Below are 26863 nucleotides of genomic sequence, written 5' to 3' on the forward strand. Positions count from 1 at the left end.
TACTTCCCCGCATAGTTTTACCACACTCACACACACAAACAGACACACACATACACAGAGAGAGAAAGAGAGAGAGAGAGAGAGAGAGAGAAAGAGAGAGAGAGAGAGAGAGAGAGAGAGAGAGAGAGAGAGAGAGAGAGAGAGAGACTAATCTATGTTATATATTATTCTTATTTTGAACTTCTGTCCTACGAGCACTTCGAGTTTATTTGACACCGAGCATTGTAGCTCTTTAATATTCTGAAGTACATTTACATACTTCCGCCCAGGCGGTTGATTCAAGAGGAGTGAAAGACTTGAATTTATAAACAATTTAACAAACAATAAAATACAATGGCAGACGGATTGAAGCTTCTCACGGACGAAAAAGAAATAGTTCTTTTCGTTGAACACCAACGTCTAAAGACATTTCAGAAATGGCCAAATGACCCTGATTGGACCTGTACCCCTGAAAAGGTTTGAAGGCATAGAAATTTGACTTTATTTCCTTCTTTATCTTTGTCGAATTTGTAGCCGTGCACAGTCGGGTCGGCAGTTCAGTCGCTGTACTACTCACTCGAGTTAGATTAGGTTAGGTTAGACTGATAAGACTGACTGTACTGTAGACCTACTGTAGACGAGGTTATAGAGAGCTTTTGCTCACTCTCGTCTGACCGCGGTCTAAACAAGATACGCATAAATGAAACGAAGAAGTGACTTTTCTGACTCGAGTCCTCACTCGTGACTCGCCTCAGGCTGAGTAGAGACCGGGATCGGAAGGACTTCCGTAACGAGCGACCACCCCATCAAACACAATAAAGAAGAGGCCTAACCCTAACCCTAACCTTACTCCTACCCTACCCCTACCCCTAGATTTACCCCTAGATCTACCCCTACCCCTACCCTTAGCCCTCAATTCTGCTCTGTCTCATAGTATAGTGGTCGCTCGTTACGGAAGTCCTCCCCCGAGATCACTTCGGGCAAAATGGCGTTTTGTGCAGGAGCCGAGTTTTTATCTTATAATGATGAATTTGAGGCCGGCCTGAAAAGTTATATCTAGCCTAATAAATGTTTATTTGTCAAGAGGTCATCAGGGGTGATTTAGTCACAGTCAGGGTTGCCATTATTTGACTCTTTCGGATCGTATCTGGCCCGGAGAATTTCTCTGGCTCTTTTTTGGTTCCAAACTCCAAATGTTCAAGAACAAGGGAAGGGGAAAGAAGAGAGGCAAAAAAGAAAGAATGAAGAAAGTGAAGAAACGAGCTTAGATTGCTTGGCTTATTAGTAGATCTAGATTCTATATATATCTAGATCTAGATTTCTAGATCTGCTAGATCTTGTAAAATTATTAAATTGGTCTAGATCTAGATTTAGATTCTAGTTAACACGATTTTTAAACGCCCTCGCCCATTTGGTCTGAATAATTTACTACCCTTCAACCGTCATGCAAGAGCATAGATTTTAATAGTCTATTGCTCGAGTCTCGTTACGTTCATACACGCTCCTCTGTTCCTTGAACCATTTATTTATCGGTCCCTTTATTTATTGTGGGCAGGCAGAGAGGCCAGCCATCTTTAAGTGTGTAAACAACTAATGAATGGTCCAGCCGGCGGCCGGTGCCACATCCCGCTCAGTAGCGTCGGTAGTGAACCTTTTTTTTTAATGGAGAGGCGAAAAATATTTTTACATTAGGCCGTCTTTATTCGGACTCGAGTCCGAATATGAAAAAATGTTATTCGGACTCCGGTCCGGAAAAAAGAAAGTGTCTTCGTTCTATAGATCTAACGTTCAGTGCTTCCAATTTTCCGCCATTTTTTAGTTTCCCCCACACCTTTTCTGCCAATCCGATGCCCGCCGCCTCATTTATACGCCCCCACCCCCCATGTTTCCCACTTTCTTTGTTGTAGAAAAAGGTAAAATTGAAGATTAGCAGACCGCCTGGCACCTGCATATTATGAGCTGTGTAAAAAAAAAGACCGATTCATTGAAAATACAAAGCCTGTGTCATCTCGATTGTTTACCAAGAAAAAGTTGTGTTGCTGTGTAGAGCTGAGCACACGGCAACTTTTGATTCCATAGACCAGCGCACAATTCATTACGTAGATCTACGTCAAGACTAGCTTATTATTGTATTAATGATCAGTTGCCATTGGAAAAAAGACTGACGCGTATGCGACGTTCGACGCCCGGACCGATAGTGCCCCCCCACCCCCTCCCCGACACGCACACACAGCTACACGTGTGCAGGCCGCCCATCCGACCCCGACACACGCTAACGAGCCATCTTTAATTGCTTCTGATGGCCTCTTGACAAATAAACATTTATTAGAAGCGCTATAACTTTTCAGGCCGGCCTCAAATTCATCATAAGATAAAAACTCGGCTCCTGCACAAAACGCCATTTTGCCCGAAGTGATCCCGGTCACTACCCAGCCTGAGGCGAGTCACGAGTGAGGCAGGACAGGAAGCCGGAGTCACAGGAAGTCGGAAGTGATGTCATGCTGGACAAGAATCAGAGTCCGAATAACATTTTTTAATATATTCGGACTCGAGTCTGAAAAGTCATTTCGTATTATTATTACTCGTTCCCAACCATGGGGGTGGGGGGGAGGGGGTATGAGAATAGCCAGACATGTGTTATTCTCACCCAGGGTGAGGGGTGAGAATAAAAGTGGCCATGACCTAAAGAGTCTTAAGTCACTCTGCCCATTTCGTTGTAGGTCAGCAGTAGATAGATTAAATCTAGATCATATTAAAATAATATTTTTGATCTACAATCTAGATCTCTGGATTCTAGATTATTATATGATCTAGATTTATAATAGGAGTGAAAGTAAAATAATACCTCCAATTGAATTAAATTGTGTCACGACGTAATGGAATCAGGCGCTTATCGATTTTGGAGCATATATGATTATATGTGGACCGTGGAGTTATTATAGATATTTGCGATTGAAGGAGTTTCTTGGTTTCTGTTGTAGTAGTAGTAGTATAGGGTTTTACGGCGCTCGCAACTGCTAAGGTCATATGAGCGCGCTTGGTTTCTGTAGTAAAATTTTCGAAAAAATGGCCGCCAAAGTTTGGTGACATCCATAGCTTGAGAGTCCTTGAAGACTGAAAACTGACATGTTTTGTGCCTTAAACCAACGCTTTTCCCTTAAAAACCACACTGACATGCATGTGTTTTCTAACGGAAGTAAAAGATGCTTGAGCGCAAAAACAAAAATTCAAACTTCAAACCAGCAGAAAAATGACAGTATCTTTGATTTCATTATTTTGACAAGCGCCTGATTTCACCATGATGCCTCACAATTAGTAAATTGGAATTACAGGTGCATGTATTATTTGAATTAATGTAGGTGTATTGTTGGCTGCTCTTACAATACTACACACTGCCGCAACATCATCAAGTAACTTGATTAGTTATATATAGCCCTGTATTCACCTCAATGATAGACCTTTGGGTTGAAAAATAAAATCACATGGCATTCAAATGGCTCAGGCATGCTTCAAATAGCTGTGAATTGCACAAAAATCGTGAATATTGTCCTAATTCTAGCAGTACTTGGCCGAACTTGGCACCCTTCCAGCGTCCAGGGTGGAATTGCCAAGTTATGAAGACCTTTTAAATCAATTTCTTTCCCTGATTTGGTCTGGATCAGACAAACCTTTACGATGGCGACTTTGCGAAGAGACTACAAAATGTGATACTCACAAGACAACAGGACCATGCAGTCCATAACATTATCCCAACAATAATTCCTGTCCAAATCATCTGTGTACTATCTTCTATTGTTTCCTTGTTTGCCCAGTCTCTTGGCATCTGCTCCTAAAAAAGATGCATGTCCAAGATTTAAAGTTCAGAAGCTTAATTTAATTAAAATTATGGTATTATTTATTTATTTTCATTTTAAATAATGACTAAGTAAAAAATTGGTTTTCTTGATTTGCTTTGAAAGGTCAAAAATAGTGTAATCATGTGTTGATACAGAAAGAGACAAGCACTTTCATGACTTTTCATTTTAATTGATTCACAGCTGGCGGCTGCTGGGTTCTACTTCCGACCAAGTCCTGAGGCCCCGGACAACGTTTGCTGTCCTTTCTGCAACAAGGAACTGGATGGTTGGGAGCCTGATGACGACCCGTAGTGAGTTACTTTCTGGCACACTCACTGTGTGAAAAATGGCCAATATCTCTACTCCGTCGGAAAGCCCCTGAGGAGATGACATGTTGATTCCATCTTTTGTGTGTCTCCACACTTGCTCTATTCTGGTCTTTTTGATTTAACTTGTACAGTACAAATGAACTTTGTTTCTTTTAATCTATTTATGTATGATGATTAAGTACCGTACTTTTGTTTTCCTTTCTGTGGGATGTTCATAAATACAAAGCTGACTAAGTTTCAAACTAGAGTCATTTTCTTCTCCTTGCTACTGAAAATAGTGAAAGTGTCCAAGACTCGCTGATATATGTGAGGCAGCGTGGTGGAATCAGGCTCCCGTCAAAATAATCAAAGTGAAGAAACTTGCATTTTGCCGCAGGTTTGTGGTTTTTTATCTAATTTTTTTTTTTTTTTTTTTTTGGCTCAACACCTTTCATGCGTATTAAAGAACTCATTTCTGTGTGAGTTTTTCTGAAAAAGGTTGATTAAAGGCACACAAAAAACGTAAATTTTCTCTTACCACGGACTCTTTTAAGCTAAGTAAACAACTTATCTTTGGCAGCCCTTTTCTCACTAATTTTACCTCTGAAAACAGGTGACCCCCACCTCCTTCTTTCGTAAATATCTCGACTTGTATAAAGATAAATGGATATTTTTTCATCCAAATAAAGACAAGTGAACAAGCTTTAAGATGATACTAATAACTCTACATGCCCAAAAATTGACGACAGCCTGATTCCACCGCGCTGCCTCACATATTATGTTTCGACTAGACTTACTAGATGTTTGCTTTACAGACTTGCTCGCAGCTCATTAAATAATCTCTATTCTAGGACTGGGGGAAAAAAATCATGATTGTACTTCTGCTGGTGATCCACACCCAGCATGCATGATGCTCAGGCAACCACCCCACCCCGTTTTCACACACACTCTCGGGCACTCACAGTTTATTGTACGCGATTAGTACGTTTGTTGGCTGCCTATCTGACCTCTCCTGACCCCAGCACACAGTCAGACTCACATGTCTTCAACTCATGTGTTCGTGTAAATGTTTTGATTGGTAGCAGAAGAGGTTTATGTGTCTTTGATTGGTACATCATAGTGTTGGGCTGTCCTCGTCGTTTTATTGCTCGAAAAATTCTGAAATTATGCAAACTGAGCTCAAATATGTGAAATTATGCGATTGTTAATTTTAACAAAGAATGATAAAGGAAAATAATAAGAAATTATGAAAAAAAATGATCAAATTTTGCTAAATTATGCGGGGTGCATAAAACCATAGAGACAGGTTGGGGCAGAAAGTGTATGATAAACAATGAGCCTGTAATGATGGACAGTGCTGAGCAATTGATGATCCCTTGGGAAACTGTACAAGTAGACAAGGTTTACAGCCTTGCTGCTGGCAAGTTTTCTTGTTTAGTGCTTTCTGAATACAAGGCATTTTAATTTTATTGATTCTATTTAATGAACGAAATCCGGGAATCCTTATCCTTTTGCTGGGTTTGAGTTTTCACTATAAGTTTGAGGGTAATCTGTCACCGCGGTTTTATGCAAAAAAAGATCTGAAATTATGCAAACCGAGCCCAAAAATGTGAAATTATGCGATTCTGTTAATTTTAACAAAGAATGATAAAGGAAAATAATCAGAAATTATGCAAAAAATGATCAAATTTTGCTAAATTATGCAGGGTGCATAAAACCACGGGGACAGGGTAATAGAAAGATTGTCGACTCACTACTTTTCATTTTTCCTAATTCCCTGCCAGATTGCTATGAATTCCAAATTCTAAGTTATTTATTGTGTATTTAATTTGTTTATTCCTTCCCTCAGCCAAGAACACAAGAAGCACTCTCCGAGATGTTCCTTCTTGCTCCAGAGGAAACCGATTGAAGACCTGACCGTGACAGAGTTTACCCGCATGTTGATGAACATAGCAATTCTCAGAACCGTAAGTTGTACCCTGGCTGTAGCCAGGAGCATGTGTGGACAGTTGTGTTGAGACGCGGTGGAATCAGGCGCTCGTCAATTTTTGGGCGTGTGGAGTTATAGTATTGGTATAAGCTTTAAGTTTGTTCATTTTTCCTTGCTTTTGATGAGAAAAATAAGCATTTGTCTAGTATAGAAGTAGAGATATTTGCTATTGAATGTGGTGGGTTCGCCGAGTTTTAGAAGTAAAATTAGGAAGAAAATGGCCACCAAAGTTTGGTGACTTCCATAGATTGAGAGTCAATGGAAAGCAAAAATGGATATTTTTGTTGTGTCTTTAATCAACGATTTTCAGTAAAATCTAAGCGGAAATTTGATTTTGAATGGATATTAAAGGCGTTGAGTAAAAAAAGAAAAATTCGATAAAAATTGCTAAACTGGCGGGAAAATGCTGATTTCTTCGATTTCATTATTTTGACGAGGGCCTGATTTCGCCGCGATGCCTCACAATTTATCTATCCTCAGAGAAATTCGCGCGCGCAACCCGCAAGTTGCGCACGCAACTTTTGGCCTCAACGCAACTTTTGCCATTTTCGTGAATTCCCGAATTTTAAGCTATTTTCAGTTAAAGTTGGAAAAATAATAATTTGATTTCGGTAAAAATAACCGAAATTTTCTTCCTCAACTAAAAATAACGACGAGAAGGGGGACAATTCGTACCAGAAATTAGATCTGCCACTTCTTTTGCACTACGGGGATGAGATTGTGTCAGGATGATCGCCCGACTCGTTGCCTGAAAACAACGCCGCGTTTGTTTTTGAGGCAACGACTCACGAGTCGGGCGCGATCGATGTGTGCCACGATAGCCACTTTGCGCCATCAGTCTGTCGAGCAAACCGACCCGTCCCGACCTGACCTCCCCAATAGTCCTGTTTGGACTGAATCATCTTCTACTTCTTCTAGATCTAGTTAAATCTAGGCTGTAGATCTAGATGTCTATAGAGTAAACTCAATCGTAAACACGAACGTCTGATTACTTAGCTTGCTTGGCTCCGTGGCACCAGCTAGATAGATCTAGTATAAAAATTTGTGAAAGACTTAAGTCTTAGGCCAGGAGGCTAGATCTAGACATTGATCGATTCATCCAGAAAACCCCTAAAGGGGTCGTTCAAATATAATCTTACACCTGGGAAAGGCCTAAAAGGGGGGGGGGGTCTTGACTAATGTATAAGAAAAGGGGAAGGGGGGGGGGGGGTTGTTAACCAATGTGATATTACACTTTTGTAAGGTGAAAAAATAACAAGGAAAATAATTTATGACAACACAAATTTTTAAAAACAAAACATGACATAAAAAAAGAGTAAACTCTGCTATTCACTTAGTTTTTCCGGAAAGGTTCCGCTTATACCATAGATCTATTTAATTATTATGTCACATGTGTGTATGCATGTTTTTCATGAATACTATTATAGTAAAGCGCATAGACCAATGATTGTAACACAGATTTGCGCTATATAAATGTCATATTATTTAAAGCGAATGAATATTAGTATTACGGGATTTGGGGGGAGAGAAGAGGAGGAAAATGTAAGAAAAGTGTAAGGTGGGGGGGGGGGGGGGCAAAAATCCCCCAAAAGGTGTACGATTATATTTGAACAGCCCCAAGACCACACTGGTCACACCTGCCCAACGTCAGCGAGAGTTTAAGTTTAAGGACCTGACACAAGTAAACTATGCAACCTTCGTGCAGTTGGGTTGTTGTTTGTTTTGTTTTTGGTTGTTTTTTTTTTGGGGGGGGGGTTGGTACGGTAGACATTCACATTGAACTTTTGATTTTGATCAAACAAAACTCACGTAGGTTACTTTGATTGCAATGGGCATACACAAACAATGTATTCCAATAATTCCATGACATTTTAGCTATACACGTCATGCAACTTTTCTTGCAACTTTTGTTGATTTTTCTTGCTACTTTTGCTATTTTCAAATGCAACTTTCTCTGAGGACAGATTTATAGTTTGAATCTAAATGGGGTCTGATTTTACCCATTTCCGAGTATACTTCACTCTAGCCACCAGATGTCTTGAGGTGTTTACGTTTCACAAAGAACTCTAAACTGCTTCATCTGTCCCGCATTACGTGTTGGCTGCCTAGCAATTATGAATTATAATCCTTTTCCGGGTTCATGTATGCTTTGGGGACCTCAGTCATTAATGGAGTGATGAGTAAATTTGAAAATGTCTAGCTGTGTTGCGTGAAATTGTATCTATTGTATAGCAGTCAGTCAGTAGCATACCGCTACATTGCTTGGGCTTGGCTTTTAAAAAACCCAAAAACACCAACCAGCCGCAGTACGCCCAGCTTTCTGTTTTAGTTTTTCTAGACTACATGCCTGTGTCTGATAAAAGAGATTTTTGTGAGATCATATATGTGAGGCAGCGTGGTGGAATCAGGCTCTTGTCAAAATAATGAAATCGAAGAAAACAGCAGTTTCCCCGCTTACCAATTTTTATCAAATTTTTGTTTTTTGGCTCAACACCTTTTATGTCCATTTAAAAACACATTCCTTTGAGGATTTCACTGAAAAACATTGATTAAGGGGAGGAGCGACCCTTGATTTTGCAGATTTTGGGTCAGGCTATGCACATTTTATATTGGCTGATTTTTTAAGATAAACTTGTTTTTTTGTCTAAAAATAGCATGGATACAATTGAGAAAGACTTTATTCTCCAGGTAAATTGCCTTTAAAAACATGAGGATGGATTAATATAGTGAATTTTCACTATTATTGTCGGTTTTCAAAAAATGTAATTTTTGTGCAGTTTTTTCCCTACTCCTTCCTTAGTTTTCATCCTTTTGACATGAAACTTTCAGGAAACATAGTTGGCACGGCTACCATCAATGTAACAGAGAGATATTTGCGAAGAAATTAATACTATTCCATTGGCAAGCAGTTACGCAACCTAAATTTTTAAAAAGTTTTTTTATACTTTGGGAAAATTCTCATATTTATTTTTCTTTTGCACTTATTGAAAAAAACTTGCTTTTACACTGATAGGGTCTGGTTTAAGTATACTCTCCCCACATTTGGTCAAATTTAGTCTGTAAATAAGAAATCCTTAGGGATTTGAAATCCATTGTTTATTTTCAAGATGGCGGCCGTTTCCATAGCAACAGCTTTAGCTATGTCAAAATGAAATTGCGTATCAAGAGATTTTACCATGTCTAACTTATATGTGTACTTAGATTTGATCTCGGGCAACAAACATAGAAAATGGTCCTCAAGGGTAGCTCCTCCCGTTAAAGGCAAACAAAATTTTAATTTTCAGTTACCACGGACTCTTAAGCAAAGGAAAGAACTATCTTTGGCGGCCATTTTCTCACTAATTTTACCTCTGAAAAAAACTGACCTCCACCTCCTTCATCCGCAAATATCTCGACTTGTATTCAAGATAAATGGATATTTTTCCACCCAAATAAAAACAAATGAACAAGCTTTAAGATGATATCAGTAACTCTATATGGCCAAAAATTGACGAGAGCCTGATTCCACCACGCTGACTCACATATATGCCATTGTTACTAAAATCGCCAGTGATACTAAAAGTGTTTCAGGAAAAAACTTTTCGTTTTGGCAAGTTTTTATGCCACTGGATTTGCTGAAAGTAGCAGCCAAATGATGATGGGTTTGAATTGTTTGCATTTGGTTGTTATTTTGCTTGTCCCCGTTTAACTGTCTGTACATTTTATGTTAAAATGTTTAGGTTTTTGTGGGGAGGGTGAGGTGGTTATTTTGTTAGTGTCCACAGGCTTATTTTTACACGGTTTGATGCTTTTTCTTTACAATGAAACTTGTTTTTTCCCCTCTACAGGAAAAGATCTTTGACCACAAGGCAAAAGAACTCGAAGCGGCTTCAGCGGAAGCAAGAAAGTTGATTATAGAAAATAATGTTGTGTAATGTAAGAATGCATATCCTTTGTTCCTATGGGTTTGATGTAAAAACAAAGATGTACCTGAATACATACTATGTTGCTGTTTTCTTGATTTTTGGTTGCTTTTATTTTTCTCAACTAGTTTTTAAAAGTTCTCCTTCGACACACATATTTCATTTTTGTCGAAGTCAGCTAAAGCACAACTGTGTGTATCTTAAGATACGGAAGAATACTGTTTGTCAATATACAAAATGAACCTAGCCCGGATTCTGACATTTACTCCTGATTCTGGCAGTCACAGTATGAAATTTTAAAACTCCTTCTAAAGCTCAGCATTGTGAGTTGTGAGGACTTGATTGAATGATGGAAATGGTACTGGTAACTGTTGATCTGAGATCAACTATTTTTAACAGTTTTGTTAGCACTGGAACTAATTATGTAGTGGCTCTTTCTGTATATAGCCTTCCACTGTCCTTCATCTCTCTTTCTCTCTCTTTCACTTTTTCTATGTGTGGAAAATATATTATATAAATGCATTCACTTGTGCACTCATTTTACCACACGCTGGAACACCCTCTCTCACAAGTAAACTGTGTGTGTGTGTCCTGCCTTTTTAATTTATGACTTCTATTTTTCCACGCCATGCTTTCTGATTTCTTTACAGTTTGTCTTTTTGCTTTTTAATACTTAACTAAGTGGGTGGTTGGCGGGTACTCTGCTGTGGTTTGCTCCTTCTTTCCTATTAAACAACTATCGTCTTTATCTCTCCTTTTTTGTGTTTGTTGTTACTCTCTTGTAACTCCTGTAATCTTCGGCACTTTCATATGACCTTACTGTGTTGCAAGTGCCGTAGAACTCTTTTCTAAAACTAAAATACTTAACTATGTCTGGCATTATGAGGGTCCATGGTCGAAAAGGTCCAATTCAGTATGTAAACTCATGTATATATTTACAATACAGAGGTACAGTACTTGTAAAGCAAGGATGACTCATTACTAGTCTAGACATGTCATTTTGCTTAATTATTATATACATGTACAAAGAGTTTGCAGCTATTTGTGTTGTTCCCTGTTTTTATGTTTGTTTTTCTCTCAGAATTAAAGCTTGTTCGCTTTTGTCTGTCCGCGTAAAAAAATTTTAGATTTAGCCTATTTATTACTTTACCTATGCCCACATTACTTTGCATGGCACTTCTGCAGGCCAGCGACCGAACAAAATTTTTTTTTTTTTAATCTTGATCCAGAAGTACAAAAATATAAATTTGGGCCCTATGTACTAAAAATAAAAACAGCTCTTTGAATGCATACACAAGATCACTAAAATAAAATGGCTTGCAGTAGCCTTGCCGACAAATTGCTCATTTTGAGAGTGACACCACTGTGCCCCTAAGCTCGTAGATTTCATCCCCCGGTTGTCTAGACGTCTCCACATGAGTCTCGAAAATTACTAACCCTGTCTCTTTCATCCTATTTCTTAGGTGAACGTTAAAGTGTGGTTTTGAGAAAATATGTCAAATTTTAAGTGTTTTAAGTGTATACTGTAAATCTCCTATTATTTTTTTTACCCACTTTAGGCTTACATCGAAGAAAACGTGTTGAAACCTTAGGTTGCGGTGACCTTTATGGGTGGGCTTTTAGGTTCTGTTGGTCATCCAAATTTTAGACTCGTATGCAAAGATCTGACAAGATCAAAGAGAGCGATTTCATGCTATTTTGTTTTTACTGCGGTCAGATGAAAGTGACCAAGCTATAGTGGCCAAAATCTGTGTGATAATAGATAATAAGATAGCATTTGTATAGCGCAAATCCCCGAACAACAGCAAGCTCTATGCGCTTCACAATCTATACTATTACCCCAGCAGACCTTAGAGCATTATGAAACAAACTCAACTTCCTGGGAAGCATACAGTGCAAGCAGCCATTTATAGGCGCTAAAACACTAACATACTGACAAGATCTTTGATGTCTATGGCTGGGTACCCATTTCCACCTGGGTGAAGTGAGGAAAATTCGTGTAAAGTGCCTTTCCCAAGGACACGACGTCGGGCCCGCGGCTTGAACTCATGACCCCGCAACCTCACGATTACGAGTCCGGTAGCCTAACCACTAGGCCACCGTCGCCACAATCCATGTGATGAATCCATGTTGTGAATTAATGATGCTTGACAATTCAATGTACATTTTTATGACTCATTGCCGAATGGGAACAAAAAAACTGCATCAAGTGTTGATTGTTCATGTGCCACAAGCAGTACAGAGGGCTATTTTTTCTCTTTTTTATTGTTTGTTTGTTACAATCTTATAATCACCTAGACAGAGGGTCATGGGTTTTGATAATGTCTGCATAAGATACTTCATTGTCTTACTCTTTCTACCCAACCTTTCACACCACCTACTGTTGTTAGCTCAGTTGGTATCTTCCTGAACCTCATTGTTTTAGTAGATGTTTTATGGCGCTCGCAACTGCATAAGGTGATATGAGTGCCAAGGGGTGGATGTCAACAGTGAAGTCCTTACAGGGAATCGGGCTTACTCTGGTCGCCTCTTAAGCTTCAACTGCACAAAGTGTGTTTCGACTATCAAGGCACCCCGGAAATAGCGGGTCACAAGAGTGTGACTAACATACAAAAGAAGTAGAGGAAAAATGACAATACATGTAGTAAGGATAAGGAAAGAAAAAGCAGTTCCCCATTGCAGTTCAGGCAGATATGAGCATAATGTTGATGAATCAGCCCATTTACAATTTACAATTCTACTATGCATAAGAACAAATTAAAGCCCCCCACTTGGGGAATGGCCTAAAGTAAAGACATTTCAGTCAGTAGCACCATCCGGGGGGGTGGAAGCTCGTTGATGATGACATGTCCTTGAACTAGGGTTGCTTGGGGAGTGACACTACTATGTGCGGGGGGTTGGCGAGTATTCTTGTGTCGTTTTTTCTTTTCCTATCAAATATCTATTTCTTTTGTGTGTTTGTTACTCTCTTGTAACGCCTCTAAATCTTCAACATTTATAGGACCTTATATTGTGTTGTAAGTGCCCTTAAACTATAGACTCTCTGTCCTATCCAGAGTCCAACAATGAAACTGAGGATCCTACCTCTCATTTTTTGTGTAGCATTGTAAGGGATGGAGGACCCTTACTTAGACTATACCATTATGATTATTGAATTGCCTGCTCACTCTTTCCTTTTGTACTGCCTTTGAATTTGAACCGTATTATTGCCTGTGACCTTAAATAAAACTATGCAGTTTGAACATGTACCCCATTCTGTCCTGTTTCCTGTGTCTTTTCATTCAATGGCATTGAATTTTTGCAGCTGGTTCGACTCATTGCCAAACCTACGTCTTAATTTGTTGTTTCTATAGCTGAGCCTAGACTTAAGCAATTGGTCAAATTATTGAAGCTTAGCTACATAAGAAAATATGAGATATCATGGTGAAATCAGGTGCTTGTCAAAATACATGGAATCGAAGACACCGTCATTTTTCCCCTCCTTTGGCAATTTTTGGTCTATGTTTTTTGGTTCAACACCTTTTTGATCATGTAGAAGCATATGTCTGTGAGGATTTTACTGAAAAATGTTGATGAAGGGCACAAAAAATATAACTTTGAAATTTTCATGGGCTCTCAAGCTTTGGAAGTCATTAAAACTTTGGCAGCCTTTTTCTCGCTAATTTTACCTCTGAAATTAAGCAACCCCCCCCCCCCCCCACCCCCTTTCAGTGGCAAATGTCTTGACTTCTATTCAAGATAGGTGGGCGTTTTTTTCATGGAAAGCAGCACTAAGGAACAAGATGAACTCCACATGCTCATAATTTGACAAATGCCTGATTCCACCACGTCATGACACAAATGTTCTGTTCATCCTTTCTGCAAGAAAATTGATCCCCGTTTCCTTATGGGGTGGGAGATCTTTTTTGTATGTGTATACAAGTTTATGACTCGTTGCTAAATTGCAAACACCCCTGTTTGCTCATTAGATGTGCTTCAGTCAATGTTTAGAAACCTATCTATAAATTAGTATAAACTAAACAAATTGGAATTTAGCTTTTTTTTTATGAAAAAAAAATTGAAGATTACTCTTTTTTCAGAAAGAAAGTTTTTTTTGTCAGTAGGCTCGTCCTCAGTTTTCAAACATGTTCCTTAAGTTCACCTAGATCTAGTATCAGGAATGGTTGTTTTGTAGATTCAGAAAAGTTGATGTTCATTAACACAAGTGAATGTTTTGTCCATCTGTCATGAGTTAAGAAAGGCATACCTGTTGCACATTTAAATTGGCTCTACTGTACCTTGTTCAAGGTCTGAAATTTTACTGAGTTTTCCAACTACAGATAAATGTTTATAAATTACATTATAATTATAATAGATCCACACGCTCCAAAATCTCCCTAAAAGTCAAAGGCTTTCTTGACTTCCCGATTGCACCCCAGGAAGGCTATTGAATATTTAGATTGTAGTCTAGTGATTTGGCTGTCAGACTTGCAACTGTAAGGTGGGTTCCTTGGGAAAGGCACTTTACCCTAATTTTCCTCACTTCACCCAGGTTAGAATGGGTACCCAGATATAGACAGTGAAAGATCTTGTCAGTTTGTTAGTGTTTGAGGACGTACCTGTACGCTTCCGGGGAAACTGAGAATATTTCAGAGTGTTCTGTTTTCCATGGTCTGCTGGGGCTATTACATAATAGTGTAAAAATAAAGTGCACAGAGCTTGATGTCGAGCGGGATATGCGCTATATATACATATGCTATTTATAAGTATTATCATCATCACCATCTCAGTCCTCTGCGAGAATATACAGCAATGACACTGCTCAGCACTTGATGCTCTCATGCAAACATGTGTAAAAATCATAACAATACAGAGTAACCAGGCTCTCGTCAATTTTTTAAAATGGAGTCATTGTTACATTTTGTATAATCTTAAAACCTATTCATTTAACTTGCTTTCGATTTTTTTTAAATACTCATCTTAAATAGATGTCATGATATTTGTGTTTGAAGGAGTCAGGGGTCGCTCAGTGTCAGAGGTAAAATTAGTGAGAAAATGGCCAGCAAAGTTTATTGACTTCCAAAGCTGTGTAGTTTCCATGGAAACTGAAAATTTACTTTTTTTTTGTGCTAGTATGTACGCAGGAATGCGTTTTTAAATGGACATAAAAGTGGTAAGTGAGACCAACACAAAAAATAGAAAAAGTGCCCAGCAGGTCGAAAAATGTCGGTTTCTTCCATTTCGTTGTTTTGACAGGCACCCAATTTCACCACGATGCCACACACATACTGTGGAACTCGGATTCAACGAGAAGAGATAGATTCCCCGTTTTTTTCTTCTTTAAAATCAATCAAAATAACCCGGATTCAACGAGCCCTTAAATCAGCAAGCTCGGATTCAACGAGGTCGCTTCCAGGGTGAACTGCCCCCGCAGACGTGGCTTCGCTCATTTTTCTCCCAGAACGAACTTTATTTATTCCCAGAAACCATCCATTGCACCTGCATCGTGAACCATTATTCACTTACTCGATTGCATGCGACCAATCAGTGACCTTTTTTCATACCAACACATGCATTGTTGGAACGCGCACCTGTCTGCTCTGGCGTGTGTCGGGGTCGGATGGGCGGCCTGCACATGTGTGACTGTGTGTGCGTGTTGGGGAGGGGGTGGGGTGGCACGAGCGGTTCGGGAGTTGAACCTCGTAGATACAAACACGTCACAGTCTTTCTTTTCCCCTCTGCAACAGATCACTATTACAATGATAAGCTAGTCTTGACGAAGATCTACGTAATGAATTGTGCGCTGGTCTATGGAATCAAAAGTTGCCCTATGCTAGGCTCTTCTACACTGCAACACAACTTTTTGGTAAGCATTTGAGATGGCACAGGCGTGCATTTGAACGAATCGGTCTTTTTTTTTTTTTTTACACAGCTCATAATATGCAGACATTTCAGGCACTACTTGTGACTTCTCTTTTAACTTCGTGTTTGCTATAACGAACACTCGGATTCAATAAGATTTTAGGTCAGGCCTGGCGACCTTGTTGAATCCGAGTTCCACTGTATTTTTCTGTGTCCATTACCAAGTATGTCTGTTCAGCTGTGTCATACACACACAATCAGTTCATAGAAATGAATTCACGGACAGCAGCATTGCCACAGTGACTATTCCATTTATTCTTTGTCAAGGTATATTACAAACGCAAAAGTTGCTCAGTCAAGATTTTTTTTTTAAACGGACATTGTTTGGAATGCTGCGATTTATGGAATGTCTGGCCAAAAGTATAAAATGCTAATAAAATATAGATGGACATTTGGTTACTACGTTTCGATGAGTAATGTACAAAAATGGTTACATGACAGCTAATGATTAGCATACTCCATATAATGTACCGAATAGCACAACCGCTCAAACAACAGTTTCAAATGAACAATTTCTTTCATAACAATGCATCAAAATACAGCTGAACTAAGTTAAACACACTACTATAGCTTCAAAGAAGACAACTGGCTGGTACAGAGGCCTTTAAGATGTTATTTTCAAGAGAAGATAGAATAACAAATGACAATCTGCCAGTGTCTGTAAGAAAAATTGTACAGGGTCGATTATTTATATTCCAGTTTAAAAAGCACAATGCTGTGTCTGGAGGGTGGTTAGTTTAGATCGCAATAACCAACCCTTCATTCAAATCTCGATTGTAACAGGCATGGCATACTCCAGACTTCCAAAAAATTTTTTACACCATGCCTAAAAGCACTATTGTTATTATACTGAACCTTTAACACTTTGCCATCATATTTTGGGGAAAATCCAAAGAAAACTGAGTGATAAACATCGCCAATCAGTGAAATGAGGCGGCAAAGTGATAAAGTGGTATTAATTTATAAGTTAAAATCTGAAATAAAAACTAAGAAATTCACATTCACATACAACATGAATTTCCTTTCAAATATATAGCTATTCCTCAAGCTTTAAAAAATTGGTCATAAATTTTTGGTTCATTTTCACTCTCTCATGATAGAAGTAAAATGGGAATGTACAAGAGGGAACTATCTACACTGCACGTAACGCTGTTGTTGCTGTTCAGATGTCCGATTCATCCCGCGACTTGTTCAAGATGAGCTTGAAATCTCGACGACTGTGGAAAAACAAACAGAGAGAGTATGAATAGACTTTACCAGCTTAAACACTTTAACTCCCAGCGGCTCGCAGTTGGAACCGCTGACAGCGGCTCGGGCACATTCCTATACGAGAACATTGGCATTAAATTACTTTTCAGCAACAGGTCTCGTATGAGGATTTCATTTATTAAACTAAGACCTATCAAAATAGGTTCACTTGTTTTGATTTAATGATCAATTTATTGACGTTTTTATCATTTTTAGATTTAGTACCAAAAAAGGGGCTCCGGCATAGTGTGTGTGTGTGGGGGGGGGGGGGGGGGGATTTGCTTTCTCCATCAATGTTACAAAACATGATTGTTTTAAAAAGGATTCCCTGATCACAGTTACATCTATAAAATCGTTGAATGAGTGGTGAAAAAAAAAGCAGAAAGACCAGCTCATGTACTGTTGTATCTAGCCTACTACACTACACTGATATTGATAAGTCAGGAAAAGATAAAATTTTAAGGAAACTGTTGGTGATAGTCTATAGGGAGAATGCTCTGTCAAACACCTTTCTTAGTGACCACTCCCGACTACCTTTCTTCTATCTATTGCAAATCGGTATATGCTTGGATGGTCGGTATTAACACTATCCACCCACGCAGTGTGCGCAACACTTGTCCCCACGGACCAGGATGTAGATACAGTACATCAGCACTATATCTCTATCACAACAAAAATAAACCAACCAATATGAAATTTTCGGTACTTTGAGAAAATTTAACGTGATGATCGCATGTTCACCAAAAAAGGAATAAGAATCGGAACTGAAAACATTAGATCTAGCTCATTCATCACCAGAATTCTCATCATGGCGTAAGTATAAATCAGCACTTATGCCAGGTCTACTCGACATTTTTCATAAAAATTTACTCCAATAGTTTTAAAAACCGAACTTTCTGCCCACGGCGCACAAGCAGTGGAATTTTAGTTGCCGAGAGGGGTTCCCCGCCGGGCGCCTTATCACGTCGGGGTCACGGAGGTCAGCTCCCTGTCGTCGCTCTGTCCGGGCCGACTTAATTTTTGGTACTTTTCAACGTACAATTTAACTTTTAAGGTGTACGGTATCCTGGTATTTATGGTAATTCTCATTTAGTGCACCCAAAGCATGCATTTCTGCTCTTGAGACTCAAAAAAGAACAGACGTTGTAACTTGTCTGGTTATTTCGTTAGACGCGCTGGAGTCGGCAATGCTAAATTGTAATTTTTTTTTGACTAGCGTGAACGAAAAAAAATCAATACAGTAGTCTCCGCCTAAACGCACTGTGCTCGGGAGGGCTCCTTAGCGTGTGTTTATACGGAGCGTGCATTTACATAAAGGGGAGGAAGGGACGCAGTCATCTCATTGCCTTGATATTCTAGTGACCTCCTTTTGGGGTGGGGGTCACTTTGGGCTGATAATGTGACGACACGTGACTGTTTTGTAAAAGATTCCCAGACTGCGGTTAAGACTGCAAAGGCGTTGAATGGGTGTGTGTGTGTGGGGGGGGGGGAGGGGCAGAAAGACAGACTCGATGTAAAGAAAGCGCCATAAAATGTCGGGTAACCAATAGCCTAAAACGAAATTGGGGATAGTCAAAGAGACGACAGCCCAGCCACGTGGCTTTCCAAGCGACCACCCCCGACCGTAAATTCAAGAACGAGCATTCACGCTTGTTGCACATCATAGGCATAGGTCTAACTAAACATTAGCCAACCCGCAGTCACTTAAACACCAGTCAGAAACCTTCTCTCAAAGAGAGGCATTTCCAGTGACCAATCAAATATTTCAGTCCCCGAACATATCACCCGACCAGTCCTAGACCTATGTGTCTGTGGAAAGTTGGGTGTGAAAACGCTGTCCGTTGCTCTCTTTGTTCTGCGTAAGGGGCAGTCTCGCCAAATATTCGATTTTTCTAGGCTTGTCTTCTGCAAGCTGTGCAGATCGTACAGTAGTCGTTGTGAAAATTTCCCTCAATCAAGCTTTACCTGTCAGCGTGATTCGCAGATCGGAGCGTGCATTTAGAGGGAGTGACCGTGCGTTTGTACGTCTAAATTATATGACGAAATTCCTAAAACCAGGGACACCTGCCAAACATGAGACATCAGCTGATATGAGAACAACAACTTTTGATGGATTGAAAAATTGAACATGCTCAAGGAACAAAATCCCAACCCATAACTAAGACCTTCTAACAAGGGAAATAACCAACTTGTCACATAAATGAGACTTGTTACGATGATTACTTCCCTTTAGTCACACGGCGAGGCATTAATTGTTTTGTGATTAAGAAAAAAGGAAAAAAACATGAAAAAACGCGAGGAATCCAAAATTATGCAAATGTTGCAGAATTACGCAAAAAAACGCTGTGGCTGCACAATCGCATAGTCCTACGGGGACAGTATATCACACCGTCACCAATCAGCGCCCCCTGGGGGAAAAGTGTTATATTCTGAGCAATTGTACTGAATTGCATTAAGTAAAAAGCCATTGTCAGTTTGTTCATCAAAGCAGATACATTGAGATCTTTGATGAAGAAAGTTAGCCTACAACTTACTCCTCGTCAGGAATCCTCTCCACACCGCCAAACCGAGGCACGCCCCTCGGGCGGCGACCTTGCTCCTCATCCAGGGGTATCCGAGCCCCGCCTCCTTGTGGTGGGGGTGGGCGGCGGTCATCTGGTCCCCTCTGACCATTGGGGGGCGGTGACCTTCTTCCGGGAGGGGGCGACCTTCTTCCGGGAGGGGGTGACCTTCGTCCAGGAGGTGGGGACCTGCGACTCGGGGGAGATCCTCTGTGCACAAAGAGAGGACATCAAAAAATCAAAATATAGTAGTGTAGGCTACAACACTCTACACAGATAGCTCAAATTTGCTAGGACCGACCTCAGTAGTTCAAAAGATATCTTACAAAGATAAAGAATTTAAAACAATGGGACCACAGGCACAGCTCAACAGATGCGTGATTTTGATTCTTCTGTGTTCGCATATCCCTGTTAAACTGTATTCTGAAAGTTACTTGTTTATTTCTTATATATTTACTTTAAGAAATTCTGAAATTCCAATGACAAAAATGAGGTCAACTTAAATGCAATTCCAAAATATCCCACCATTACATGGAGCTCAGAAAAAAAACTAAGAATAAGAAAACTCGGAACTTCAAATGCATTAAAATAGGGTTTCAACTAATGGGCTTTGTGATTAACTGTCTCGTCAACCCTTAAAATTTCAATGAACAAAGTTTTCTCATGAAACCCAGAAGGGGTGTGGGCTACCAAAGGATAAGTGAGCAATCTCCGTAGCCTTTTATGAAACTGTAAAGAACGTAGATGCTAAGCCAAGATTTGTTCTTACTTGTACATAGGTCATTCCTAAGGAAGAAAACATAGCCAATAATAATTATTTTAGTTTTAGCGAGTGTAAAACGGCACTTGCAGCACAATAAGGTCGTTTAAGTGCCAAAGAATAGAGGGGTTACAAAAGAGTAACAAACACAAAAAAGAAGGGGGAGATATTAGATAAGGACCAGAGATGTTTTATTGGAAAGAAGCAGCAAACCACACAAGAGCACCCACCAACCACCAACAGGAATAATGAGAACAATTCCAGCTTCCTTCCGACATGGCAAGTAAAACTACATCATCACCTCTCCTCTCCTCAAACCGACATAGCACGCCCACCCAGGGCAGAGCCACTGACTGAAGGTTCTTTAGGCTATTCCAAAAGAGGACTTCTCTGTTGATATCTACCTCTCTGCGCTCATATGACCATATGTAGTTGCAAGCGCCATAAAACCTTACTAAAACTAAACAATTCTGCTGACATCCACCCCTATGACCTTATGCAGTTGCGAGCTCCGTAAAACCTTACAAAAACTAAAACAACAGGGTCAGTAAAACTACATCCTCACCTCTCCTCCCTCTGACATGGCAAGTAAAACTACATCCTCACCTCTCCTCTCTTCCCTCTGACATGGCAAGTAAAACTACATCCTCACCTCTCCTCCCTTCCCTCCAACATGGCAAGTAAAACTACATCCTCACCTCTCCTCTCTGTAAGCAGGTGGGGGGCCTCTAGGCCTGTCACCTCCGGGCGGAGGTCCGCGGTAACCATCGGGAGGTGGTCCGCGCTGGCCTTGGGGGTGAGGGGGGCCTCTGTAGCCATCGGGAGGTGGTCCGCGCTGGCCTTGGGGGGGAGGGGGGCCTCTGTAGCCATCCGGAGGGGGTCCGCGTCTGCCATCAGGGGGAGGTCCTCGGTAACCATCAGGGGGCGGGCCGCGTCGACCGTCTGGAGGAGGGCCTCTGCGAGCTCCATCTGGGGGAGGAGGGCCCCTGTACCCCTCAGGTGGTGGCCCCCTCCGGCCATCAGGGGGCGGTGGACCCCTCCTCCGTTGCTCGTCTGGTCTGAACTGGCGGTTAGCGTCCAGTGGGCTCTTGTCATAGCCTTGGTTGTCTTTGCCGTTCCTGTGTCCGCGTCTGTGATCGCGACTTGACTGAAATGTCCAAATAGTAAAAATTAAACTCAACCCAAATGTTTTACTATTTTATGCTCAATGACGGCAAAGAATTTCGATAGCAGGTTTATACATGATGAATGCAATTGTCATTGAGAGTAATGTCACCTTTCTGACAGTGTGTGATTTCAAAGACAGATCATAGGTCCCCACAGCTGTAGTGGGATATTATCAGGAAAACTGTTAGAAAAAGAAGTGAAAATTTGGACCCATATGGGATGTCTTATCATTTTTTTTTTAAAACGGCTGCTGAAAGAACAAAATGCATAAAACGAAAACAAGTGACTCATACAAACCCCGCCCACAAACTGAGCACTCCTTACCATGAAGGTATTATGATTTATCATACTGCCTCATAGAAACTGTCACAAAAATATTTTAAAAACATTACAGGAGTGAGTATGAACTGCTGTTGTATGAAAAAAAGTCGTCTTACCTGAGAATATGCTTCTGATCTTGGCTTGACTGTCTTATGTGGTGTAGTTCCAGATTTGAGCTCGTGTCTGGAGGACAAGAATTGTGATATTATCCAATGTGTCACCATATTAAACTATGCAGAATAAATATTTTTTTTTACTATTTTTTTTTACTCTTTTACTAATTCAAGATAAACTTTCCACCAATTATACTATTTTACCACTGATTTCAAGTATTTAAAAATGTGCGGCATTGTGTGAATAATGGTGCTCATCAAATTCATGAAATCGAAGAAACCAGCATTTTTCATTTTAGGTCCATTTAAAATTTAATATTACATCTCTGCTTGGATTTTACTCACAAATATAGAACAAAGGCACAAAAATTTTAATTTGCAGTTTGCAAGAACTCTCAAGATTTGAAAGTCACCAAACTTTGACGGTTATTTTCTCGCAAATTTTTCTTCTGACATCAGATGACCCCCACTTCCTTCAATTGCAAATATCTCAACTTCATTTCAAGATAGATAAGTATTTTTTATTTTATTTTATCAAAAGCAAGGCAAATGAACGAACTTTAGAATGACACTAATATATATATATATAACTCCAAATATGCCCCAAAATTAACGAGCACCTGATTACAACACAAATGGTAGCGGCTGTTTTATTGCTGTTTTACAAAATAATTTAATTGGGTGCAGACAAAAACGATTTAGCTCATATTTAAATACCCATACGTTAATTTCCAAAAGCACGAATTTAGGAACTTCGTACATTCTTAACATTTTTAAAGATATTGAATATTGGCTAAAGAGTAAAAAATCCAAGAAACTCCATACCCATACAGAGCAAAAAGAATTTTTATAAAAATAATCTTCAACAACTTACTTGAGCTCCTCCTCCCTAGCCAGCTCGCTCTTGTGCACACAGTTGATGCCCCAGTCTCCTACTGGCTTGAACTGAAACAAAATAAGAGACAATGTATCATTTAAGTAATTTAAGACATCAAAAGCCACCAATGAACCATTTATTACTTTTACTAAGTTACTACATTACATTGGTCATGTATTACTATTAATTTTATAATGCTGAAAAAACATTCTTCTTACGATCTTAAGTTTAATCCGCCATTATTTTTTACTAGACATTATAACAACACAAGTTTTGTCACCATCAAATTTTCGGGGTTATATAACACATATATACACGTGTTATCCAGAGTAAACTCATCTACCGTATCAGTCCCAAGAAAACTAGGCACAAATTTCAAATGGACAATTACGTAAACACCTTAACTTCTATTCGTAATACTTTAGATAAAGGGAGCCACTATTTTCACAATATGTCGTGGAAATAAAGATTAAAAACTAGTATCTATGCATTTTTTCACAGATATAAACAGAGTCTCAGACCATGCTTCTCTCTCTCTCTTTCTGTCTGCCCCTCTCTCTTTCTCGATCACGGTGTACATCCAATATAGGGAAACTATGCCACACAACGTTCTAATCATAAAATTTTGTTGGAAAATAACAGAAGCCTTAGATCAAATACTATCCCAAAAAAATACTATCATGAATATCAACTAACCAAAAAAAAACAACACTACATAATAAAACTACAGCTTAGTGTAAGATTTCATGATATATATGCCATTTTGAAAAATAATTACGTATAATATAGGAAAGTCAATGGAAAGTCTTATTTATTGAGCAGTCGAAATTATTTGATTAGCTTTTCGCAGTTTAACGAACAACTTACATAGAGCTCAGCTCGATACTTGTTGCTTCTTCGCTTGGCAATGATGAAAAGATATGAAGCCCCGGCCATGCAGAGCAAAAATAATATGATGAAGAAAGGGCCGAGGAACTGTGAGTCCCAGTCCCATAGGTAGACATGTCTCATACGCAGTGCCACTAGCAGGACGCCCACTAACAGGCAACAGAGGGCAAAAACGATCAAGGCAATGGCTGCTCTGAACGGCAATTTCCCTGGTCCCAGCCACACCTGTAAAAATTAGAAATTTAAAGAAAGTAGAAAGGTTAATAGAAAGGTTAAAAGTATTATGTACCACACTGAAGGCTTGTTTCTGAGTCTTAAAAACAGAAACAATGTCCTAGGTATCACTGGAATATGTTGAACTATTGTTGAGAGAAAACAGAAAAACGCTTTCAGATTATGCAGATTGAGAGATCTTAAAATCTGCAGTGCACTTGAACTTCCACTCTGTCCAATACCGTACAAACCAACTTGATTTCATTTTAGTTTACAACCAATCGACTAAGAAAATGACAAAAACACTCTATATCTAAAGAAATGAGTACGCCTAAAAAAATAAAACATCAGACGGTACAAAGTTGCAAAGGGATAACCAGCTTTGGCCCCAAAGCCCAAAGATTACTTCTTCTATTCTTCTTGTTTTATAAAGAATGAATACATCATCCCTATCCTTAACCCATTATTTATTAAATTTTTAATTTATTTAGTCAAAGTGGCTATAATACGGACTCCAGTCTGAATAGCCTCCCATGGTTATTCGGACTCAAAATTCAAAAGAGGCATGCTGGAATTGACGTTTTTCATCGATTTCGGTATGACTTACTTATTGGTTGATGATTATCCAAACTGATTCTTCTGCTTAATATTGTTTTTAAATTTAATTTGCATTTTATTTGTCCCCCAAAAATTACAATTTTTATGATTTTACTAAAACTTTGAGCCGATACTGCTGCTTCAGACTGTAGAAGGATTGTTACTTGTCTAACACATGCGCGTATTGCTCTACCCTGATTTAATTTGAACACCATGTAAAGTATGCTGTTGGAAAGGCTTAAAAATCCTTTAGACCACTATTACTTTGAATGACTGACCTTAGTTATATAAATTCCCTTTGGAAGGGTGTTAACTTTTCTCTTCTTAATTTTTAATAGAACTTCCAACTGGTCAATGATTTTGTTTTTCTCGTCAAATAAACTGGGTTTAGACTACCTATAGATAGTTATAATCCTTTGTTGTTCTGAAACTTTGATTTTCAATTTCGGAGTGTCTACGTACACGGTAACCGGGCACCTCCCCTCAGTGTCTTCGTACACGGTAATCGGCAACCGGGCACGTAGTCTCAGTGTCATGTACATGGTAACCGAGCATGTAGCCTTAATATCTACATACACTGTAACAGGCAACCGGGCACATAGTATCAGTGTCATGTGTACACGGTAACCGGGCTGTTCAGAACTCCAAGTTCAGTTTTTGTCATCCGGTGTTGCCTTCATCCCCACCCCTCCCCTGACTGTACCTTTAAAAAAAAATCAATAAACAATCCCCCCATTCCGGAGCCCTATACTTCACAGCGCAGAGATTTAAATGAACTTTGGTGACCCCAACCGGTACTCACAATGTGATACGCACGCACAGGTTCACTGACCGGTTACGATGGCGAGCCCGACAAGACGCTTGTATATGACTTTCTTTTTTCTTTTTCAGCAAGTGACAGCAGAGGACAATTTAATATTGATTTATATTCATTCCGAATACCGTGTACATAGATACTGAGACTAGGTGCCCGGTTACCGTGTACGTTGACACTCCATTTCAATTTTTTCACTGCTTTCAGCTCAGATTGCCGTTTCCCTGTTTGCCTTTGTTGTTAAGCATTTCAGATTTTGCAACTGTTGTTCACTTTTGACGCCAAAAAGTTATATAGATCTAGATCTAGATTCTAGATCTACTTTTCTTAATTTGTGTCGAAAGTTTTGGTCAGAAAATAAAAACCGAGGAAGGCCAAGGTCGAATTGCCCGTCGCTTCACATCCAGTAGCCTTCATCTACACCCAGTGACTACGCACACGCATTGGAGTTTGAATTCGAATAGCCACAGGGGGCTATTCAGACTCTAGTTCGAACAGATGCTGCCTTTATTTAGTATGCCCTAATATGACATACACCTGGGGCAAAAACCGGAGGTTACCTCTATTAGATTAATCATAACCCTAAACTGTAAAAAACTATTTTAAAAACTCAAGACATAATTGGGAATGTAAGGGTAACGATGAGAGCTGGACTGAGGTGTGAAGGGGGAACCAGGAAGGGGGGAAGGAGGGAAGAGACGATGTGAGACTGAGAGACAGAGCGAATTGGAGTTAAGGAAGTCCCTACTTTCTCGCCTTGTAGTCGTGTACACTGAGGCCTAAGCCACACAAAGTGAGGTTTTCATGACAGATGTAGCTGAAGAGATTAAGCTGTTTTAAATGGCGTATATATAGGAAAGGACCTAGAGATCTAATCTAGGAAAGATTGACTTACCGAATTCAAATCATTTCTTATACCCCGCTGCACGTAATAATGGTAGGCATCGATGGTCGCCTTATCCAAATCTCTCTCTTTCAACATCTTGAAGATGGTGACAGGCTCTGGCTATAGCCAAAGCAACTTCTAATAGATACAAAAAAAATATCCAGCGAGCCTCACCGCCGCTGTTAGCTCATTGCGGCACTTTCCACAACTTTAGAAACTTGTAAACAAAGTTAGGCCAGGAGGTCGGCCATTTCCTGGTTCCTGTCGATTTCTAATTTCTTTTCTACCTGTCTCTTTGCGCATGCGTCAACAGGTGGACGTTTCCGCTTTTTTCTGTTGAAAAATAGGTCATGTCAGGTGAAAAAGAAGTGATCGCATGGTGTTTGGTTTCGATTTTGTCGCCCCAATTATAGTTCAAACTTTGGACCAAAGCAATTTTCTTTACGTACAAAATCAGTTTATACCATTATTATTATTGTATTTATTTATTTATTTATTTATT

General features: G+C 39.6%; 2 protein-coding genes across 2 annotated transcripts; one reads left to right on the forward strand and one right to left on the reverse strand.

The window, feature by feature from the left end:
* The first annotated feature begins 247 nt into the window (after positions 1-247).
* On the forward strand, positions 248-10110 carry LOC101854200 (baculoviral IAP repeat-containing protein 5). Its single transcript, XM_005108081.3, has 4 exons — positions 248-456; positions 4017-4126; positions 5973-6090; positions 9941-10110. The coding sequence occupies exons 1-4, from the start codon at positions 334-336 to the stop codon at positions 10025-10027; spliced, it is 438 nt and encodes a 145-aa protein (XP_005108138.1). The 5' UTR covers positions 248-333; the 3' UTR covers positions 10028-10110.
* Positions 10111-16147: 6037 nt separating this feature from the next.
* Positions 16148-26647, reverse strand: LOC101855823 (proline-rich proteoglycan 2). The gene is made up of 7 exons (XM_013087924.2): positions 26371-26647; positions 23831-24076; positions 22961-23031; positions 22090-22156; positions 21184-21632; positions 19699-19935; positions 16148-17133 (listed from the first exon to the last, which is right to left on the reverse strand). The coding sequence occupies exons 1-7, from the start codon at positions 26455-26457 to the stop codon at positions 17079-17081; spliced, it is 1212 nt and encodes a 403-aa protein (XP_012943378.1). The 5' UTR covers positions 26458-26647; the 3' UTR covers positions 16148-17078.
* Between the last annotated feature and the right edge of the window lie 216 nt (positions 26648-26863).

The sequence above is a fragment of the Aplysia californica genome, unplaced genomic scaffold (genome assembly GCF_000002075.1).
Source record: "Aplysia californica isolate F4 #8 unplaced genomic scaffold, AplCal3.0 scaffold00658, whole genome shotgun sequence".
Lineage (NCBI taxonomy): Eukaryota > Metazoa > Mollusca > Gastropoda > Aplysiida > Aplysiidae > Aplysia > Aplysia californica.

Excerpts from the sequence above, each read along its gene's own strand:
- LOC101854200 (XM_005108081.3), top strand. The coding sequence starts at position 334 with ATGGCAGACGGATTGAAGCTTCTCACGGACGAAAAAGAAATAGTTCTT. Across the intron at positions 4,127-5,972 it reads GAGCCTGATGACGACCCGTA|CCAAGAACACAAGAAGCACT; the intron begins GTGAGTTACTTT and ends TCCTTCCCTCAG. Across the intron at positions 6,091-9,940 it reads ACATAGCAATTCTCAGAACC|GAAAAGATCTTTGACCACAA; the intron begins GTAAGTTGTACC and ends TCCCCTCTACAG.
- LOC101855823 (XM_013087924.2), bottom strand. The coding sequence starts at position 26,457 with ATGTTGAAAGAGAGAGATTTGGATAAGGCGACCATCGATGCCTACCAT. Across the intron at positions 22,157-22,960 it reads GCTAGGGAGGAGGAGCTCAA|ACACGAGCTCAAATCTGGAA; the intron begins GTAAGTTGTTGA and ends CTTGTCCTCCAG. Across the intron at positions 21,633-22,089 it reads GATCAGAAGCATATTCTCAG|TCAAGTCGCGATCACAGACG; the intron begins GTAAGACGACTT and ends TGGACATTTCAG.